This window comes from Oryzias latipes, chromosome 9, assembly GCF_053564925.1.
Source record: "Oryzias latipes strain Hd-rR chromosome 9, Olatipes_Hd-rR_3.1".
Lineage (NCBI taxonomy): Eukaryota > Metazoa > Chordata > Actinopteri > Beloniformes > Adrianichthyidae > Oryzias > Oryzias latipes.
The window spans coordinates 17303682-17325988 of NC_136245.1; the positions used below are offsets into that span (position 1 = coordinate 17303682).

The 22307-nt window shown below is 42.2% G+C and overlaps 1 protein-coding gene across 4 annotated transcripts in view; it reads right to left on the reverse strand.

Moving 5' to 3' along the window:
• Nucleotides 1–319: 319 nt before the first annotated feature.
• The window catches only part of tcf7l1b (transcription factor 7 like 1b), a 31281-nt gene continuing 9293 nt past the window's right edge, over nucleotides 320–22307 (reverse strand). Inside the window, exons 4-13 of one of the 4 annotated variants that reach the window (XM_078952096.1) lie at nucleotides 11517–11600; nucleotides 5423–5561; nucleotides 4997–5099; nucleotides 4461–4544; nucleotides 2554–2697; nucleotides 2255–2414; nucleotides 2063–2170; nucleotides 1819–1870; nucleotides 1570–1598; nucleotides 320–1241 (exon numbers count right to left, since the gene is read on the reverse strand). In XM_078952096.1, coding sequence (XP_078808222.1) covers nucleotides 1576–1598; nucleotides 1819–1870; nucleotides 2063–2170; nucleotides 2255–2414; nucleotides 2554–2697; nucleotides 4461–4544; nucleotides 4997–5099; nucleotides 5423–5561; nucleotides 11517–11600 — 897 coding nt within the window. In that variant the 3' untranslated portion in view covers nucleotides 320–1241; nucleotides 1570–1575. Of the gene's footprint in view, nucleotides 1242–1569; nucleotides 1599–1818; nucleotides 1871–2062; nucleotides 2171–2254; nucleotides 2418–2553; nucleotides 2698–4460; nucleotides 4545–4996; nucleotides 5100–5422; nucleotides 5562–11516; nucleotides 11601–22307 lie in introns of all 4 variants that reach the window. The other 3 variants (XM_020705586.3, XM_011479088.4, NM_001252248.1) reach the window with 3 other exon arrangements.

Consider the following 22307-nt stretch of genomic DNA (forward strand, 5'->3'; position numbering starts at 1 on the left):
TTTTTTATTTGCATTTATTTTGGGATTGAGACATAGTTGCACTGGTTTTGGCGCGGATTTTGCAGCGAAGTTAACCTAATTTCTGCTTTATTAAACTTTAAAGGGACTCACCACCATCAGCAAGGGTGTTATGAAAATACACAAGTGGAAATACAACAAGGAAAAAAACAGAACAGGTATGTATGTTCTAATGTGTACGGACGTAATGAAACGATTCAGCTCCTTCAGTTTTTAGGAATAATCTGAGAAAATCAACGTGTTTTAAAAACTGCACAATTAGTATTTCTCAATTAAAAGAGACGAGAAAGACAGACAGACATTTGCTTTAAGAAACAATTTCAAATGTTTATTTAACATGTCAAAGAAGGGGCACACACCGGTGAATTTAAAAGGGGATTGGAATTATTGGCCAGAACTAGGACTTAAAACTTCATACTAACCGTAATTAGGTTTTGGCTAAATAGGAAAATGTCTTTTTGTTTCTTTTTCTTTTACTTACTTTCTTTTTTTCTTTTTGTTTTTATAAAAGAAACCTTATGTACACCAGTTCTTTTATACAAGAGGTTCATTGGATAAATGCATCAAAAAGAACCCAGTTCTGCCTTAAAACTTTACAAAAAATACATTTTCATTGAGAGACGTAGAAAAGGAGGCGGTCAAATATTGACCAATAATATTTCTTCCTTTTCGTTACTTAGAAAAAAAGCTGTTCTAATACCTATTTGAAAGAAAAGCAATATACAGCACAATAAATGAGAGAAAATAGCTTGTGTGGATTCACTCAGTGGGTTTAGTGACCAAAGAGAGGGGCTGTGACTGGAACAGGGAATGATGGGAGTGCAGGGCTGCCTGATGGAACGGGGAGGGTGGGGAGAGCATGGAGGGGTGTAGAGAGGTGAAGGGGATTGGCCGGGTGAGGATGGGTGTGGACGACTGGCTACCTGAGGTGCCAGAGGGGATAGAGACGGCGGGCTGGGAGGAGGAAGAGGAGGAGGAAGTGGATCCAGAGGCCTTCCCTGGCAGAGAGAAGTGGTGGTGCATGCGTCCCTCCGGCTTGGTGGTGAGCGATAGGGGCTGGGCCTGCTCCGAGTGAGTGGCGGCGGGGGCAGCGGGGGAGGCCAAGGCAGCAGAAGGAGTGGCAGGTGAGTCCAGCATGCTTCCATGAGAGGATGTTGGGCTGTCACACATCTTCTCTGAGGGCAGGTACTGCACACACTGCTTCTTACTCCTTATTGAGAAGTCTAGAAAAGCAAGAAAAGGATAATCTGGATTATAAATCCACTGCCAGATCACCTCCGTTCTCCGCAAAGTCCCCACCAGTAGGAGTGAATGATTCCAGAGGGTGAGCAGAAATGTGAAAAGGTTTCAAACATGACACATTTGTATATCGACTCGTAAACACGTCACAACAAAGAGAGTGAAAGAAGATGCCACAGCTTATTCAAATGGTATGCAGGATGTGTTTTTCAAAGGCACGTGACAAAAAATGTACATCATAATGACGAACGGTAGGCTCTTGGGCTTTTGGCAATTTACAGCTGTTGCTTGTTTTCACAGCCACAGACATACCTGCCATTACTGGCACTGAACTTCATAAGCTGCTTGTCAAAGTATAAAAGCACAGAGAAACATGGGTAAGTGCTCGTGAAGGACAGAATTAATTGTCAAAAGTAACTGAATAAAGTCTCCTTTTCAGCTTTCAGCAGACCTGTGTAAGGCTAATAAATCTCTTTCTGTTTTTTTTTCTCTCACTTCAGTTGAGAAGGGGAAAAACCCAACATTTTCATGCAGTCAAGAAGAAAAAAAAAGGCCTCTCACCCTCTGGTTTTGAGTCTGGTTTATTCTCTCTCTTCCTCTTTTTCCGTTTTCCCTGCGCAGATAAAACAATGCTGGTAAAAAAAAACTGTTTTTCAAAGCGGAAGTAAACCAATCTGTATCTGTACTTTTGATCGGGAGATCAAAAGTACAGATGCTATAATAAACCGATCCACTCATACGCCGATAGAAAATAAACTGTACTAAAACATGTCTGCACTTGCTGAGAGTGGGAAGGCGTTCTTACGTAGTTATCTCTTGCTGACCATCCAGGATAAAGTTGGGAGTGGAGTTGTCGTTCTTTTCTGGCCAGCTCATAGTATTTGGCTTGCTCCTCTCTTGACAGAGAATGCCACTATTGGAGGAAAAGAAAGAACCGTTGGGGACATGAGCATGCAGTATATGAACTGGTCGGTTGTCTGGGTTTTGTGCTTCGTACCCTTCTCCCAAGGATCTGGTTGATTGCGGCACTCTCTTTCAGAGTGCACTCTGCCACCACTTTGGCTCTCATCTCCTTCATATATAACATGAAAGCATTCAGGGGCTTTTTGATATGTGGCTTCTTGTCCTCCTCCTTCTTGGCAGGAACAGGGGACTTCCTGCTAACCCAAAACAGTAAAGATGTACTGTCAGTGATGTGTGAATGATAGAGAAGTGTGGGTAGGTTTTGGCAAAGAAGGGGAAATAGCACGAACGGTAGCCGATTTTAAACATATTTTTTCTTTTCATTGTTCTTACGCGTGCATGGAGGGGCTGATGTTGTCTCCGCTGGGCTCCTGTTTGATGGCCGGCGAGACGATGGCAGGATGGGGAATGCCGGTTTGGTGGAGACTGTGTGGAGGAGGAGTCACCATGTGCGGCGAGAAACGGCTGGACACTAGGCTGCAACGGCGAAACCAGGTGAAAGTTTGTTAGTTGGCCGTTCAAAGTGGACCTCTCTGGACTTGACAGGAAAGCTTTCGGCTCATTTGGCTCATCAGCACCCTGCCTTTCCCTCCGGGTGAAGCTCACTGTTCCTACTGCCTCCGTCTAGACTAAATTCACTCACACAATGTGTACCATGCTCGCTTTTTTGTTCAAATAAAGACTTTTCAAAAGCCCCTTTATTCACCAACGGCTGGAGAAAAGTGAAGTGTGGTGTTACCATGGTGACAGCAGAGGCTGTGATACCTGAAACCTGTCTTCTTACCCCGTTCCAGACCACGAAAAAGCTTTCTGACAGCCGTCCACACAGAACCGCTTTACAAAGTGTCTTTCTCAATTCCCAATTATTAACACAAAGACGCTTTGTGACGGGAAAAGGAGAAAATGAAGCTGTATCACACGCACTCAGGCTCAGGTTAATGAACTTTTAAGTGTTTGAGCATGTTAGACTGCTGTGACACAAAATGCTCAGTTCAATATATCTTCCACCAAGCGATTAATGAAGTAATGGAATGAGGTGAAGTTTGCAAAAAGTTAAAAAATATTAATAAATGCTTGCTTTGACTTCATAAGTAGAGTTTTCTCTCTGGCTTAGGAAAACATCTGAAGAAAAACGAGTGTAAATACTTGAGACTAATACAAAAAAAAAAGGCTATTAAGACCTAATTCTCATCTCATGTTTTATTTTCTTTCACAACATTTGGTATGTTTAATAATTTATACTTTGTAAACAAGGAGGAAGCATATCATTCCCCTAAGTGAAAACCTTTAAGCTCCATCTTTGTAAACATCTTGCTTAATACTTAGTGAAAAACTTGAGACGGCTTAATGGGTGCACACATTCCAACGAATGCGATAAATAAAAATACAATTTTTTTGTAATTTAATCTGTTTACAGCTAAAACTTGCTGTTTATTGTTGCATTTATTTCCACCAGCTTTCTTCTCTGTGTTACATTCCCCGCCACGCTGGAGAGATCATTCCCCATCTTTTAGAAATCATTTCAACCAGTTCAAAAGCTTAAAATCTAATACTTTCACTGATATAAAAAACTTCCAAGAGACTCACTGCAATTGTTATGAGTTGATATTTAGGCTGGAGCTATACAAGCTATTGATCACAGAGACCCTTCTGAATATTTCATGTCGTACTAACACCGGAAGGCTTGTTACAAATCTTTCCAATTTTGACAGAGGGTCAGAGAGTTTAGTCCAATGGGACGTGTGGGTTCAGCTAAGCTTTGATTTGTCTTAATCGATTCTTATCCCTTTCATCTCTTCAGTGCGTGTGTGTGTGTGTGGCTCAGAACACGGCTTGACCACAGAAGTTTAGCTCTTGGAAAGGAGACGGCAGAGGCCTGCTGAATGCCAATAACATGTTTAAAAAGCTGAACCTGTCTCTCAGACTTAGGCTTCACTTCTCTTTGTAGTCCCGAAGCTCAGGCCTGCTCCTGATCTGGCAACGTTCAAGATGAACTTGTTTAGTTTGAGGTTAGATCCCAAATGTTTATGGCCGTGAGGTATCAACTTTCTTTCAAAACACGAATTCAAACCATTTATGAACAATAGAGGCTCAAGAATGCACGCCAGCCTTTTATTTAGTTACAGTCTGGCAAGGAAAACAGGGGAAATGTGATTACAGCATGTCATAGAAGCAGCTCATATTAGTTGTCTCCCTTTGGGATGGGGGGTGGGGGGTGCTTCTGAACACGATCCACTCACCTGGACATGGATGCATTCATCGCCAATGCTGGATAGGGGTGACGGAATCCCCCCGGAGGGATGGAGTACATGGGCTGGCCCTGACTGCAAAACAGAGGTAGACGGAGTGAGCCAAAGCTCCGGTGTGAGGTGGATCAAACACAGCTGACGGCTAACCCACCAGCTCTAATCCTCCACTCATCAACTCAAATTCCTTCTTTGTGGAACACCATCATTGCAATTTATTATCCGACCTCTTAAAAAAAACTATAAATGTTTGGAAAATCCTCCTAAAGAGTTTGAATGTGGTGAACCACAATATCAGGATATGAGCACAAAAAATACATCACAAATGTGTGTTTTTTTTACATATGACACTTTTTCATTCTGCATTCGCATTCTTTTCCAAAGCAGGCTAATGCGTCCGCCTTAACTTTGGAGTACTTGATTTTACAGCGAGCGGTAAAGGTCGTAAAAGCAAACAAAGCATAATTAAAAGAGTATTACAAATTCGGAGAACACAAGTGTGCTGAAGCTTTGCAATGCAGCCAACTTACTGTTGCATGAACCAGCTCAAAGGGTGTGCAATGGAACCGACAGCACCGGGAGACAGGGGGTAGTATGGAGAAAGCTCTGATGGGTGAGGCGTCCGAGGGATACCTGCAGATTTAATAGAAAAACAGAGAAACATTGTTATGTTCAAGTACTTCCAGGTTTTTTTATTTTAGTTAGTCAAAGGAAACAGGAGTTTAGTCCTTGTATGCCTTAATGTATTTCCAATTATATGAAACATTATTCTTCAGTGGGTTTTTTTGACATTCAAGGTGATGCTAAATTAAGTGGAATGGTAAGTCTCAAATTGAATGGGTGGAACTTACAATTTACTTTTTTGCATTGTCAACACATTTTCTTTATTGATCCAACAATTACCTGTAGGTTTCATCTAAAACATTACAGGTGTTACTGAGGAATGTCCACGTTACCTGTCTTTGGGTCGAGGATCTCTGGTGAGAGATGTGAAGGCGGCGTGCCGGGGGAAAAGTGTTCATTGTTGCTGTAGGTGATGAGAGGTGTCAGCGGGTGCACATGGTGGCCATGCTGTACCACAGGGACTTTATTGGACTAGACGGAAGACAAAGAAGGCGGTAGGTGAGCAACAAGTGTCAAAGCATCCTGTTGGCAGATGCACATCAATGCATTTTCTACAAACCCCGTACGCCGTGGCTGTTTGTTTGCCTTGTACGTGGCTGTACAGAAAACTGTGACGAACAAGAGGAATGCGTGGAGTAAATAAACCATCATGACCTGCATGGTACACATCACAGTTTATGCATGTGACCGGCCCTGTGATGCAATCTGGACCAGCACCAAGGAGGACTTGAAAGCCTCACACTCATGCTCGGATCACTGCAACCATTTGAGGAGGGAACAGTTTGTTACCCCGCTAGTAAAAAATAAATAAAAAAAAAAGGAGTCCAAACATTGCACAGGCAATCTAAACTGGATTCTCATATGGGCTTCCACCTGATCAAAACTCTGACCCCCGTTACAGTTTAAAACTGGTTTGAGGCCAAATTTCTTTCCACTTCAGTGTGTGCATTTAAATCCTGCTGAGGTCTGCCCAGCATTAGGACTAGGTACAGCAGATGATGAGGAAAATAATAATAACCAGCTTCTCTACTTTCATTAGGCAGTGCTCAGCCGAGCAGTCATTTCCCCTGGCTGCCTGGCTGAATAGACCACTTGTTGGCTCAACTTGTCACATGGGAGGGTCAAGGGGTGGGAGGGGAGAAAGGAGTCTTGTTCCTCCAAGCTAACCTTTCTTCAATATCCTTCCCCACCCCCTTCTCAACCTCTGTGTCTATCCTGCACAGTCTGCTGGGGGAACAAAGTTTGCATTGAGCCTTCTGTACACTCTTGCTTCCCGATGCTAATAATTGTTCCAAATCTTGGCGCTTTTTTTGTGTGCCCCCTCCCCTTTTCCTGCCACTTTTTGCAGCCCCAACCTATTTGTCATTTTTTTAAAAATTTTAAGTAAAGGAACTAAAACAGTAGATAATGCAATAAAACATGACTACTTTGAGACCCCTTTGCTTCTGCAAACTTTGTGCAGACGGTGAAAGCAAAAATATGCAGAGGAGACCGAGGCAGTTTTTCAACTAAAAAGAAAAAAAAGAAAATCACAGAAGAGGCTTTGATAGAAGTGGACAGCAAAAAATGGTGTTGACTTTTGGGTTTAAAATTCCAGGTTCCACATGTTATGCGTATTTGAAATGTGCTTTGTTGCTCTGCTCCAGCTACAATATGCCCGAGTTTCCCCAACAGTGTGAGTGCTGTTGGGAGACCTGTAGAACGGGGTGCCAAGACAATTTGGGAAGCATTTCAGTGAGAATTGAAAAGTATACCCATCAATAATTCAGATCCTGGAATACATGAAGTGTGTGCTTTCAACAAAAGTTTGAAGGCACCGGTTTAAACTCAAGGTTGTTTATTTGTGAAACAGTCTCAGAAAATAGAAAGAGGTTTCAAAATCTGGACAGGGTCTCTGCTTTACCTTTACCCTTCTAGTGCTTATGTAATAAATCAGATTTAGTTAAAAGCATATTGTGATTAAACAGGCTATTTAGTTGGTGGATCAGAACCCTGAAGCATTGATACCTTGTTTGGCTTTACTAGATGTGCAAAGGTGATATTCCTTTTAGCCCAAGACAGCACTGCAAGTCTGGTTTCACGATCCACAAGCAAAGTGTAATCAGAAAGCCTCACGGAACATGAGCCATGCTTTAAATATAAACATCTACGTGATGGAGCGGATACCAGATGGTATCTACACTGACTGATAGAAATCATGCTCCTTACATAGATGTGTTTGTCGTGTACGTGTTTGCATTGATTCTTAAATCTCGTGTAGAAGCTTTCAAGAGAGGGGTAATCTGAAGGATGTTTGAGGTGAAGCTGAATACAAAACAAAAAAATCTGTCTTCAGAGGGTTCGGAGCTAAAAAGGCCGAGGTGGCAGTACCTTGCTGGTCTGTCCAACTTGGAACAGTGCTAAGAAAAGCACTAACCTTGGTCAACGTGGGTGGAGGAGTGGATTTCATTCAAGCAAACATGTTTTTGGATCCTGCACATCTGAATTGAATTACTAAGCAAACAGCCGATGGGGAAGAGAGCTTAGAACAAACTGAATAACCCCACAGCTTTGTGTGTCTTTATGTTGGGCGATTCTGGGTGGGAGGCTCGGAGGCCTTTCAAAACTCCAGGAAAGACAGGGTGAAAAGAATGCCTGGCATGCTGAGAAATCCAAGCCTTGTTTGTCAGCGCCAACAGGAAGCGGACGTGAGGGGAGACTGACCGTGTCATGTGTCTTTAAAATCAACCGTCCCAAAAACTGTGTCATTCATCACAGACAACGTGTGCTTTACGTCTGGTCACTGCCTCGATAAAAGGTCAGCGGCATTATTTCAACAATATTGCTCAGGGCAGCATCAGGTTACTGGAGTGAATATATCCCAAGTGGTTATTAAATAAATGAAGTGAAGAAGCAAAACCAGCACACTATATATAAACATTTGCATGGACAAATCTCAGTGGGATTTAGCGCACTATAAATATTTGTAAAAAGAATAAGTGCAGCATTACTTTCTGGACAATTTACCTTTTAAAGAAGCTCAAGCAAAACAAAATTTCAATTTCTTCTATTTTCAGTCTTACTGAAATCAAATCACTGGTTGGTTCCTTATCATACTTTTGAATAGGATCTTGTCTCTGCAGTGGCCCAGCAGAACTGCAGGCTTTAGATCAGTATTCAGTTCAGTTCTCTCAAAGCCTTTGATTTCCCAATGAGTCCCGGGTGTTCACCACCCAATGCAAAACCAGAATGTCTCACCGGACTCCCAGGCAAAGATTTGCTAAAAGAAATGGGTCGAAATCAAGAAGGCTACATGCAGTACCCAGAAGCTAAACTAACTTTTTATTTAATATTTCTACTTGAAATGTAATACCAGGGAGGAATCTGAGACTGCATCAGATGCACATGGGGAGACAAAAGGCATCCCGAGAATGCTTTTCCAGAGATTACCGCTTCAATTTATTTAAACAACTCAGTGACTAAGTGACCTCTGACAGACTGGCTGGACCAGGTCCCTCTGTGTCTGGATTACTCTCTGTGTTAACACGATTTAGAAACAAACAGGGCGATTCTTGTGCCTCTGTCAAGTGTAGATCAGCCCATATTTGAGCAGTGAGTGTGCCGTCACCTCTATCTTATTAAGAGAGTCACAGCTCCTTTAAATCTAACATAACAGCCTCAGCTCTGTATAACGAGACACACAATATACCTGATGGACGATTTATAACAATTGACTGACCAACCTTGCAATGGCGAATAAAGAGCCATTATACGCAGATAATTCATGTCTGAGATTGTGTACATTGTGGAATGTGGTATGAAACTGGAAATCTTCTCCTCTCAGGTCCCATTTGGTCACTGCTAACGGCCTTGACAAGTTTCCCCTGCTTCCATCACCTGGCCTTGAAGAGCCTGTTATGTATTATTTACGAGCAGAGCGATGTTTAAATGTACAAACTCCGTGCACCAACGACTCGGCGAGGGATGATCACAGAAAAGCGCATTCCCTTCTTCCCGGTCCTCCCTGCCCACTCTATCACCACTACTACCAAAAGCAACTGCATATTAAACAATCCGGTCTGCTGAATAATTGACAATCCCAGGCCAGAGCAGGCTTGAGATTAGCATACAGGCCTTATGGACCCAATCTACACGGTGACATGAAGGTATTTTTTACAGATTTTGCATCAATTTTTTTTTAAATTTATGAATAATTGTTTAACATCGCTACAATGTGTCAAGAAAATATCTGCTTCTGCTTAACTGACAGTAGCTGCACTGAAGCCTGCATGCATAAAGAGGAGTTTGATGTTCAGAAAAATTCCAGCCCATGGTGACTCTGTAGTCCAAATTTTATTAATCTGCCTCTCCGCTGACTTACACTACATTATGAATAGCTGCTGTGCAGATGTAATGTAAGATATGCATGCGCCTGCAAGCAGGTCTCAACAGATAATCCAAGCCTTCATCTTAACAAAAATTCAACAATGTCAGAATTAACAAATATCTAACCGCAGGGGAACGGGTCAGCTCCAGGAGTCCTTGCTGCTGTCTCTTTCCTTGGCTCCTCCTGGCCCTGGGCAGTAATCCCTGGCCCCCAGTGTGTGCCCATCCGCTCCCCCTGCTCTCATTAGTGCAGTGTTGGGGCCTGGGGAGCCTGCAGGCCTGGGGAGCCAAGCCTGCTGTTCACCTCACACCCTGCCTCCTCCATCCCCGGCTGGAGTAATGAGCACATAATCAGGCTGGCTCCCTGTCAATAGCAGCACTCCAGAGGGGCATGTGGGCACCTGGCCCAGAGACTGGGGTGAGTGCGTAACGGGGTGTTTTGCCTTTCTAGTCCTCTATGCTGTATGTAAGGCATATCTAGAATGAAAGCTTTCCATCCCAAACGGCATGGCACTCCAGTCACAGGTCAATGGACAAAAGAAAGAGACTTCCTCTTTTGGTTCCCACCATGAAAGCTGTAACACTTTCCGTGAACTTTTCAAACGCTCATGCTCCAGCAGGGTACAAATATTGCACACAGCCCAAGACTGTCAGATTGCCTCAGGTCGTGTACTTTGAAATTGGACATTTATTCACAAGACATAAATTTGTTAGAACAGAAAAAACATTTTCATCTCCTCTGTTCGCATTTCTTTATTTTCCTTTTGTTTCAAATTTTCCGGCTAGATTTTTATTTGAATAAAAAAGGAAGCTAAACTAGACAAGAGCAACCTCTGAAGGTCGGAAAAGAAGAAATCCAGCACATGACTGATCCTCTTTGTTTTTCCTTCAAATTCAATGGTCGCAGGGTTATAGATTATTTTTGACCTATATGTTTATCTGTTTTCCCACAATATGGATCCAGGCATTTCTTTAGGCAATATGTGAAATAGCTTCCTTCAACTATAAAATTGCAATTACATTTTAGAAAGAGATACATTTAGTTTGAATGAAACCGCTGAATCGGTCTCCATGTAGAAAAAAAAATCAGTTTTCATAAATAAATCCCCCTCAGAGATTCCCATGAGCCGCTCTCAAAAAAGACTTTGTCGTGTGCGAGCTGAGAGTCTGTAAGTCTTTTTCACTGAAGGCTCCGGATGGTGGCTCCTTGTTCTGCTTTAAAACGACTTCCTGAACCAGTCGGCTCCCTGATACAATCATGCAGGTGAAAGGTAGATAGATGTCCAAAGCTGAGTGTTATCTGGTTGTTTTCTGTACCAAACACACGTCCCTCAGCGAAGCCACAAACCAAACAGGTCTGCCGAGGCCCCGCATTGTCTAACTGGAGTGAGACACCGTGATGACTAGTTCACACCTGTGTGGGAAAGTTCATGCATGGCATGGAGCATCCAACTTGAGAGATTTATGGTCGAGGCTGAGTTATTGCAGTAAAGACAGACAGACTGCTAAGCAGCTGGCCTGCGGGCGCTGTGTGGGCTCCAGTAAGAAGCTGTACATTGATGGATGGGAACACGTACTTTTTACATGCACTCTAACTGTATTATTATGCATAACCACATTATGGTTATAGTTTGATTAAAAAATGTTGTAGGTCTTACAGTAAATGGATTTTCCCAATAAGTTTACATGATTTGTATGATAACTAGGTTAATGTCCTTTAGGATCCTGACAGGAAGAAACGTCTCGTAAGTGCCATAAATTACAGACACTAAATGGTGGTGACAGTTATTTGGTGCATGAAGTTCAACATGGAGACTGTTGGCCTGTTTTCCATCCCTCTAGCGAGTTCTTTCTCAAACAAATTGCTTTGGAGCAACTGACACAAGCAGGGAATGAAATGTGACAAAGACACCAGTCTGTCGTGTTCGTCTGGATCATTTAGGTGATAAGAATTGTTGAGTAAGGAGTTTGGTTAAATACTGGTGTTGTTACGGCTGTAGAGATTTCTGGTTTGATCTGCTCTGTTGTGCCCCCACCCCCGAGAATCTTGTGTGTACTTACTAAATGTCCTGGTGTTGGAGAACGGGAGTCTTTTATTCCTGCAGAGCTGGGAACATCCAGGAGGGGCCACTTCATATGCAGATACTGTTGGAGTAAGAAAAGATGCACAATTTAAAATATGTATGAAAAAATAAAAACTACACATTAAAACACAAAGGATGTTTTTTTTTTAAAGCCTTCTAAATGTAACAGTCAGATGAGCAGAAATGACTCATGTGAAATTACAGAGTTCTTCTTTTCCAAGAAGAGTATACGAGCGGATCTTCAGCTAACACCTGTACAAGGCCCACATTCCTGCTGGAGTTAGACCGTCAGTTTTCTGGCACAGGGGGGAGAGTATGAGGAGCGATGCGACCACAACAGACTGGTAAGGTTCTGTGAAATTGCCGTTTGTCAAGGAAAAACAAGAGGCCAGCTGTGGGCGCCCATCGCCAAGTGGGTGGGAAGAGACAGCTGGAAGGAAGCCCCATTTACAGACTGAGCTGCGACTTGAAGTCCACTCCTAATTCTGTGTGTGTTTGGCCTTCTGTCCAGAAAACACAGCAACGTGTCCTCTCAGTTTTCTATAATATACATGCAGTACATGTAAAAACTGTTGGCTAACTGCTGCAAAAAGATGAAGAACTTTATATGTATTTATTAGAGATGACTTCCTCCAAGCTGCTGGTTCATTGTGTACAGGAAGAAAAGTACTTCCTTATAAATCAAGCTAAGCATTTTTTTCTCCTTTGGTAAAATAGATAGAATGCATTCCAAAAGCACTGCTACCATCTGGTTTATAAATCAGGTTTTTTTTGTCTTTTTTAAGGAAAAAAGCATTTTAAGGAAATTGTTTGTCCTGTGTTGAGTAGAGATGATCAATGCCACTAATCCATGCTTTCAAGATACTTTTTGCTCCAAATTAAGATTATAGATTTTCATTTGGACAAAAATATGTGCTGAACTCCTCAGAAAAATGACCCAGAAATCTGACTGAACTCTGTATGAAGTGCGTCATCTTTTTAGAAGTGTACGGAATGAACAATGACAAATGAGCAAACTGGAAGGGTCGCGCATTCAGGTTTGGACTTTAAAAAGTCCATTCATCACTGTGGGTTTGTAAAGAGGAAGGAAGCTTGGGTGACTGTGGGTTAAAAATGGAAAAGACATTATAGCAGAAGAGGTGGGGGGGGGGAGAAGGGAGCGGAGGAAAAGGGGAAAAAAAACATTTTCAGGAATGAGTTTTTCGGAGCAGGCAGAGGGTATTGTTTCCTGACAGCTGGGGTCCAACAGAGCACCGCAGCAGGGGGAAGGGGTCCCTTTTTTCCTTCCAAAAGAGGGGAAATTCTTGGAGTTGACATCAGCCCTCTTCATTTTCACTATACTGCTCAAGGCTGAATCGTAGGTTCCAACTAATGGGCCCAAGTCCATACAACTGTCAGGAGGCAGTTGCTTTTAAAGGCTGCTTGCTCCCTATTGAAACTTTGCTCTGTGCATGGTGCCTAATGAATGTTACTCTCAGGAGAGAAAATCCAAAACAATGCAGTTTTCTCGGGCTAATCTGTGTCAATCACGAGCACTTCCACAAATGAAACAAGCGCTATAGTGAGCTTTTGGTCTGGTCCGACCATGCCCACCTCTCCTGGCCAATCCATCCGTTTTTTGACAGCTTCTGCCAGGACTGAGGTACATGCCCGCAGGCACTTCTTATTCGGAGCACTTACTTTTCTCTTAATTGCCAATGTGCCCCACATAGCAACTGTTCACACACTCCAAAAAACATCCAGCTTGGTAACATCAGCCGCACACTGTCATATTAGCTCCTATCCAGACTCCAGCAGCATACCACTCACCAGGACATGAGAGTGAGGAGAAGGGGGGGGTGTCTGGGCCTGTGACTTGTTTCAGGAAACTAAAGGGAAAATAATTGAGAGGCGAGCTGCTAAGCAAAAACTTTATGGGGGTTACAGATAGAGAAAAAAAAGTTTCCGAAACAAAAGCATAAGAATAGGACGATAAGAAGTTGATTATTTGAACCACCTCAAATGATTTTAGGTGCTCGCATAAAAGATTGAGATGGAGATAAACTAACTGCAACCAAACTGCTTTACATGTGCTCTTATTTCATTAGGCACCAATACAGACATATGGTTGGGGCCCCGTAGCAATGCCTGCTTCAGCATGGGAGCTGGAAACTGAATGCGCTCGGACAGAGAACTGAAAGAAACAAGTATTTAAAAAGAAAAAGGAAAAAAAAAAAGAAGCTTAGCTGGTCCATTTTTACAGCTCTCTAATTGTCTTCCAGCTTTCCCTGCTGCCTCCAGCTCTCAAAATAGACTTCAGTAGAATGTGCTACTTTTACAGGACCCAGATGCGACAAAGGTGGCAGGGATGGTGCAGAAATTTTCCAAAAAGCTACACTGGAGCCCATGGGTTGTTTGAACACAGAGAATACAACATATGCTCTGGGGCATGTGGCCTGCCAGAGCTGGGTTCTAATTGTTACATCGCTCTCACAGAGCAGGGGGGAAAATGCAGCCAAGAGTCTTTGTCATCTCTGAAGTGTGTGGTGCCATACTGCAAACCAACATCAGAGCACGTCGAAGAGACAGATGTCTGGACATTTGCTGTCAAACTTGGTCAGACGCTCAGCCAAAGGGACAAAAAAAAACAACACAGTTTTCTAGAAACTATTTGTCAGCTCATACAATAAATTGAAAAGTGTTTTTCTCTATCTTGAGAGGAGAAAATCTTAATCAATGTTTGCAAACTCTGCTAAAGCCAGAACCTTACATGTTGTCTGGATCTCGTTAAATATTACAGAATACTGAATTATTTGAATCAATGATGAGTAAAAACAAAATGGAAGGGTTGAATATGTATGAGTTGCCTGCTCAGACGAGGCCTTATGTTTGTGAAATGGCTTGGACCAGCTAACGGTGAATGGCAAAGCAGCAGGAATGCCTCCACGGATCGCTCCAGCAGATAATGTCAATCACCTCCTGTGCGGAGGACCCCTCCCCATTGTTTTCTCCCCCCCAAACAGAAAACAAATGGGCCACACAGCTTGCTGTTTGGATGAGGTGTTAATTACCGTCCCCAACCCATATTAACACCAACTTCACACAATAACCCTGTTGGCCCCCTGCAACATTCCCTCCCCGACTGGCTTTGCTCATATCACCTGCACTCGCCGGGCCATTGACACCTCTACCTGATGCATGCAGGAAACACAATTAAAAGATTAGTGACAAAGACAATGTGGTAAACAGCCTCCGCCTTGTCCCAGAGTTTGCATTAAGCTTTATTGTTTGCCAGCATTAGAGGCAATTACACTGATAATTGTTAAGCAAGCCTCCACACTCATTGTGCTAATTAGTGTGTAATCGATGGGGAAATGACAAGGCGCTCAGACTGAACTGGCTTGCACAGTATAATTGAGCAAATTTCAATTGAGTGGGGACCGCAACCTTTTATGCAATCCAGTAAGAGGTGAGTAAATAAGCCAACAGGAAGCAACTGGGTTGCTTTCACTCTAGGACAGTCTTGGACTAACTGATTAATCACGCAATTCCAAAACCAGATCACATGGGGGCAATATTACTTGACCAAGCTGGTAAGAAAAGGAAAAAAGGAAACTGGCTATTTTTTTTTCAATTTAACAAACTACTGAATGCCTGATTTTCCTTCCTGCACCACCTACACTCTATTAAACATTTTGTTACAGTTTTTACACATTTTTATGCTCTAGCTTTGTGCTATGGGCAGTTTATTTAACTCCAAGCAATACCATCATTTTTACATCCTTTGCTTCCCTCCTGTAGTTTGGTGTCCTCTGGAGTGAGCCAAGACCATTGACTGTCTAAGAGAACTGGACTGAATACCCCCCCCCCCCCCAAACAAGCCAAAATTGTTACTATTTCTTGTCAGAATAACCAAATCTTCTTGCTAATTCAATTTTTTTTATGATATTTATTTTCTTTATTGCACATTATTCAAGTTATAAACTGGCCAATCAGATACCTCAATATAAGTGTCCCCACCTCAAATGTTTAAAATGTTTGATTGACAGATTCTCTGGAGCCTGTATGGTTTTAGTGGAAGGGGTGTGGACTTCAACAAGCTCTTTCCTGACTGGCAAGAGTGGTTGCTATTGAAACGTTGACTCAGACTGACTCGGCCCAGTGACTGCTTACAGATGTCATCTGGCTCCGATGTGGCAGGGTCTTTATCACGAAAAAATGGCGACTGAATTGACTTCATTTCATTTAGGCTGGGAGTTTGCCATTTTCTATGGGTGGCGTCACTCTAACTCGGTCCAGTTCTCTTATACAGTGACTGAGACCTTTACTGAGACCAGCAGGGGTTTATTTGGTTGGTCCGCACCAAAATCCAACCAAACTTTCAAATTTGAAAAAAAAAAAGCAGAGCATCCAAACCAAACAAACACTAGTCAAATCAAATCTGCCAAATAAGTGCCTCAAAGAAAAGTCCAATAAAAATAAAAAGGCATAGGTGAGAAATGTCTGCTGACACTGGTGTCGCCATTCAGAATCACTCCATGGATGCTCATTGTCTTAATAAAATTAGAGCAGCAAAATTAGATTGCAGCAAATGTAGCATGACTCAAGAATCCATGAAAAACAGGTTGTTGTTTTCTTAAGATTTGATTTTAAGTCTTTGTCGTGGGTTTGCATTAACCCTTCAGATGCTGCTGTGGATGCAGCTAATGGCAAATCTGAAGTGTCCATTAGTCCATACGGGACTGAAGTTAAGTGACTATGACAGGGGCGCTCCCTCCGTTTGTTGGGCTTCTTTTGTGACCTGGTTGGTCGTCCTGCACTTTTATTCACAGCCGGTACAAAAACTGGGTCAAAGGTCAGACATCCAGAGTGCCATGGTTTCCATGGTGACGTGGCCTATTAAGGCCAGGCTCATTGGCCTCTTTAACGTACCCTTGTACACAAAAGAACTATTAGTGCAAAGAGGGAGAGAGGGCAGGGAAGAGGGGAGAGAGGGCAGGGAAGAGGGGAGACAGCACAGGGGAGGTCCAAACGACACGGCGTCCAGGTTCCTACAAGTTCTCCAAGAGGATCCTGAATGCTGACTCTGCTCCTGTCCTGTTTTGGCATGCGTTTTATTCTGGCAGGCTGTTCTCAAGGACAATGGAGCTTCCTGAATATTTCTGGCCTATGAAGGATTTCTTGAAGAGCAGAAAGAGTTAGTGTTACACAAATTCCTTAGCAAAAAAAAAGTAGTCAGATTTAACGTACTACGAGTATTACTTAGTCTATACTTAGTCTATACTAAGTAATACTTGGACAAATAGACAGAAATAAAAAGAGGAAAAAAAAAATTAAATGCCCCCTCAACAGGGCACAAACCAGTGTCCTCCTTGTGCTTGTCCCAAGCCCGGTATTTGCAGAGAGCAGTGCCAGGAATAGCATCCGAGGTAAAACTTATAGGAAATATCAAATAGATCAAAGCAGAAGATAGATATATGGATAGATTCACTGATATGATGTTAGTACGGTTTTCTGTGCGTTTTAGGGGCACAGACACCCAGACGTCCCCCTCCTGATATATTTCCTGCACACCTTAGTGGGGCTGACTGAATCCTGGGCCTGTACAGGTTCTATAGTAGACTTGCTATATTTATACTCAAGTATACATAAACTTCAAGTGAACTACTTTTTGCTAAGGGATAAACAAATAAACAACTGTCAAATGGTTAATTTTTATATGCTCTATGAAAGATTACAGGCTATATTTCTCACTTCATATATGTAATTTACTGCTGTTAGTGAAAAGCATAAAAGGGTCGTTTAGACCTCTGCTCATGCAAGCTTGCTGTGACTTTAGTCAGGGTTTTCACTTTTGCAGTTATTTGTTTTTATTTTCTTTTTTCACTTGGACACACAGCCGCTGCATCTAGAGCGCTAGCATAAAGCTTACATGCTGGAAGGAAGCTGTTGCCGTTATCAGTCCAACTTGTTGACTCTCAGATAATTTTAATCAAACGGTTAAAGAAGAATGAGGTTACAGTCAGGAACGAGTGAGACTTTGGAACACAAACCAGCAGCAGGTCACATAAAAAACGTAACTGTATAATTAGATGCAGGAGAAAATAATTGTGCATCTGGTAAATGCAAGGCTTATCTCATAAAGACAGAGAAAGAGAGTGCAGCTCCATTCAAGGCCATTGGGTAAAGTCGGCAGTGTGTTTTTCTTGTACCTTAGGGATCTACTTCCAGTCGTCCGCCGGGTCCTTAATGTCAGTGTGATCTGATGTCAAGACAAGCTACACCTAAAATGTCACAGATATTGTCTTTTTTCATATCCTGTTGTATTGTTTCATCAGTCGCACAGGAACACAGCTTTTTATTGTTTGGGGAGTAGCCTGGTTTCATTGAAATTTACAGCCGTAAATGTCGGTATAATTAACTCCAGAACACAAGGTGGTTACCAGCACTTGGCTGGATGTTTACAGTAAAGCTCAACTTAGAAATCAAATGTGTGTCTGGATATACGTGCGTGTGTGTGTGTGTGTATTTGGACTGTGCCAATGACACCCAAGTGAGACCTGGATTTTTCATTTATGACCAAACACAAATTGACTGGAGACAGCATGGGTTAGCATTATAGAGCCGCGTTTTGTTGCCAAAGCATTTAAAAGCAACATAATAGGTCTGAGCAGTGAACATACCACAGTAAGGTAATCACTGCAAATGTAATATAAAAATGACAAAAACAACCTTTGCCCCTGATTTGTTTTGATTTTTTACCAAAAATTGCACATGATAAATATTTTACATCTACTCTCAAAAGTATAAATGTGACTTTATCTACTAAGTCATATTTAAAGGGGATTATGGGTGACTACTTATGCATTCCTTTAACTTTTTTTCCCTGTTTTTGGTGGTGGTGGGGGTCTGTAGCACAAGGAGGAGAAGCATCTTACAGGCAAAAAGCACGTTTTGAAAAGCTGAGGTGGGCATAAGTGGGTGTAGTGAAAAAAGGCAAGAGAGGGGAAAGGAAAAAAAAGTTAAATTAAACACATTTGTTTCTGCTCTCACATACCACAAGTCTTATGAAAACAGAGGGCTGATTGTGTTCACTCTGCAAGTCTACCCCCCTCCCTCCCCTCTGTCTCTTTTCCACCACCCAACTCCACTCCCCCAACCTCCTGTCCTGAGCAGCAACCCCCCCATCACCACTAGTCTCTCTCTCTCTCTCTCTCTCACAAACACGCACACACACACACACACACACACACACAGCTGCCTGCAGATGCCTCCTGTGTTTGCTCTCCAAGTGCAGAGGCACAGGACTCCAGGCCCCGCAGACTGCAGGTCCCTGCCTCATCTCAGTTTTTACTACCTGACATCCATATCACCCCACTGCTAACCCCGTAAGCTCAACTCTTCAGCCTTTCCACTTCAGAAACACACACACCCATTAAAATGCCACAGGTAGGTTTCAACACTTCTTCCTGTTACGCTGCTCCACAAAAATCCAAATGAAACTTATCACACTCTTCACAGGAGCGGTTTTCTGAGGGAAAATGAAGCAATTGTTGATAATACAATTTTAGACGACATAAACATGATAACAGTGAAAAGAAAATGAAATGAATAAGATAACTTAATAAATTGCCATGTTCTTTGCTTTTCTTGTGCATTTTCAAATCCAATTAGAGCATTTTGTGAGCCTAGTTTCAGAACTTTGAGTTGGGTGACACAGCACCAAAATGGGGAAATGACTTCCTCCAGGAATAGTTCTGCATATTGTCTGCAGACTGAGCAGGTCTGGGAAGCTGCCAGCGCATTTTCATACCTGAAATTGGAACAAAAGTCAAAACTTCCACAGTCTTTCTATACGCAGGGCGCCATTTTAAATCAACTTATTTCTTTATAAGTCAGTAATTGGCGTTCCTTTCTATTTGGACTGGAAATACAATCATAGTAATAATTAAGCGTAAATGCAAATGTACCGTATGTGAAACGTAAGTCTAATCAATGTTACATAAGTTTTTCAAAACTCTATTTATGTTTTTTTTCTACTGTAAATCTTTTCGGTCAAAGTTCCTCTTTATTTAAATAAATTGTTCTAATTTCCTCCTTTCTTTAATAATTCCTTTTCCTGTTTTTTTTACTATAAAATTCTGTGATTTGCTAGTTATTTATCTGGGAGTGAACATCATGATATAAAGTGGAAAAGGACAATGATACTGCCACAACTCCCTTATTTATTCTGTAAATTGTATTTTTTGGGTTTAAACTGTACTTTTTGTCAATAAAAAAAAGCCTCCTTTAGGCCTTAGTTTGCTCTCAATGCTGAACTAGCTCTGTTAGCACAAAAAGTACATTTTCCGCAATTGATCGCAAAAAGGGAGTCCTCCTTTTTGGATTATTACTGCAAGAAGGGCCATAAAAAGTTTCTGAAACAGCCATGAAAATCCAAAGAAAATAGAGGAAATAATGAAAGCCAAGACAAGACTGACATTTAGAATATATAGAGGGAGAACCGTCAACTGAACAATAAAGTAAAAGTATAGCTGAATAAATAATAGATTTTGATTTAAGTTTTACATGTTTTTGGATTGCTTATTTATAAAGTTGTTTCTTTTTTGAGCCACTTGTATGTTCTTATTGCTGAGTTATTCGATTACTCAGATTTCGTCGTTTGTATCGGACTCTTGGAAATTCTGCAAAACTAAACCTCGCAGTCCAAAGATTGGCCTCCAGGCGGTGAGATAAAGCCTTAAGAGAAATCACAAGGCTGTAAGAGTGTGGTCATGCAGGCCTTTTTCCTCTCGTCAGGTCTCCCAAAAACAAACATGAATTTGAAGATATAAGCAGTGGTTAAACAAAGTGCGCTTTTGTATCATTGAAATAAACAGCAAGAAAATACATTGTTATATAACTAAAAGGAGGAAAAAAATACATTTGTTTTCAGAGCTGCTTAGCTTTGCAGGCAATGAGAGTTAAAAACATGCCCTAATGAAATTAACCAGGACCACTGAGACCTCACTGCTGGTTATAACAATGTATACAGCTGCTGCTATCTTTCATTCTCAATACAATCTAATGAGAGCTGCAAGGTGATAACGATCAGGGGCTGCTGTAAATATCAGATTCCCAGGGACAGAGTTTAGGAGAGGCCCCTTTCAATTACACAGTATTCAGGAATGTAGAGCATAAACCACAGGAACTGCAGCTGAAAACAAAATGCTCCCATCACATTCTGAGTGCTGAGCTTCCACCAGTCAGCATAAAAAAAGAGAATGGCATAAAAATTAAAACAAAAAAAAAAAACAAGGCAAGAGCTGTTTTTGCAAGCTCAGTGCTACAAAGCAACAAACTTTGCCTCGATTAAATCTGCGCACTTCTGCAAACAATTAAATGTTAACCCATGGACTGTAAGCTGCTCAGAGAGGAAGAAAAAGAGTATGGCGAGGGGGTGACTGAGGAGAGGAAGAGGGGTTCTTGTGCACAATTACAGCAGGGATTTATGGCCTGAGAAACAATTTATAAATCACAGCGCCTGAGCTAATGTGCTCCAGATTGTTCTCCATGCAGCTGCAATTTTGGTCTGCGTGAAACGGCATAATAAACCTGGCTGGAGGATATGTTTGGGTGGTGGTGGGGCAGGGAGGAAAGTTGAGATTGTGGGTGGGGGACTAAAAGTTTTGAGATGAACAAAGAGAATGACAGGGATTTTTGCTGAAACACATTTTGCGATGGGAAGTTCTTACAGGAAAGCTCTGCATTTTGGGGATGTTTAAAGATGCTTTTCTGCACCTTTCATCAAAATTCCACGAGAAATTCCACCTTAAGCTTTCCTTGTGGTTTGTCTTATAATTACACTGTTAATGTGGATCCAAGATAGATTTAGTTTATAATAGGAAAGAACAAATGTTGCAAACTGATCCCACCATTGTGGCTGCAAGGCTGGTGTGGGCGAACGGATCGGATGTGCCGAGGGGAAGCCTGGGCTTTTGTGGCCACTCAGCCAACTGGCCCTGAACCTTGACCTCCGACCCTTCACCCAGGAGGGAAGGAGGAGGGGGCAAACAAAGCTCTGAGTGGCATATGAAACTAGACACTCTGTGGGGAGAGAGTGTCTGGACAGGACTCGAGTAACCCCATTAACTGCAGGAAAAAAAAAAAAAAAAGATTTATGGCTATTTATTCTCCACTTTCAAATTCGCAAAACTAAGGAGACACACAGATCAAGCAAGCAATTAGAGGTGTGCACTGCGTTGCGCCTCGTCTACTTGCCAATATCTTCCGTCTTGCACGAAGATGGGGAAAAGTGCTGAATAATTAACAACTGTGCGTTGGGATGGGATTACCAGCGGTGCAAACATGTGCCAAAAGTTTGTCTGTGACTTAAGTAAGTTCTGCCTAATATGAACAACATGAGCGGGCCTTCAGGTGGGTTACAGAGTCAGTGACGCATTCACCGTGCTGCACCTTTGCTGGATTTTAGACAGAGGATTAAGCCAAGCACGCTGGGATTAGTATACTGTAAACAAAAACGGGGAGACATTGCTTGACGGTGAATGCGGTAAATGCAAGCCTCCTTCCATAGAACGCTGAAAGCGACTGTAGTATTTAAATCGAGCGAAGAGGGACCAAGACTGGGCCAGGCATTCTGTAGCTCAGCTGTGAGGCTCTAAGCCGTTGCCCTAGGGTCTTTGTCCTGCCTTTCAGGGCAAGTCTGAGGTAGTCAAAGACCCTATTCATGACCAGCACTCCCCCTGCCAACACACCCATACAGCCCCAGTCAAGTCAGCCGAAAGCTATA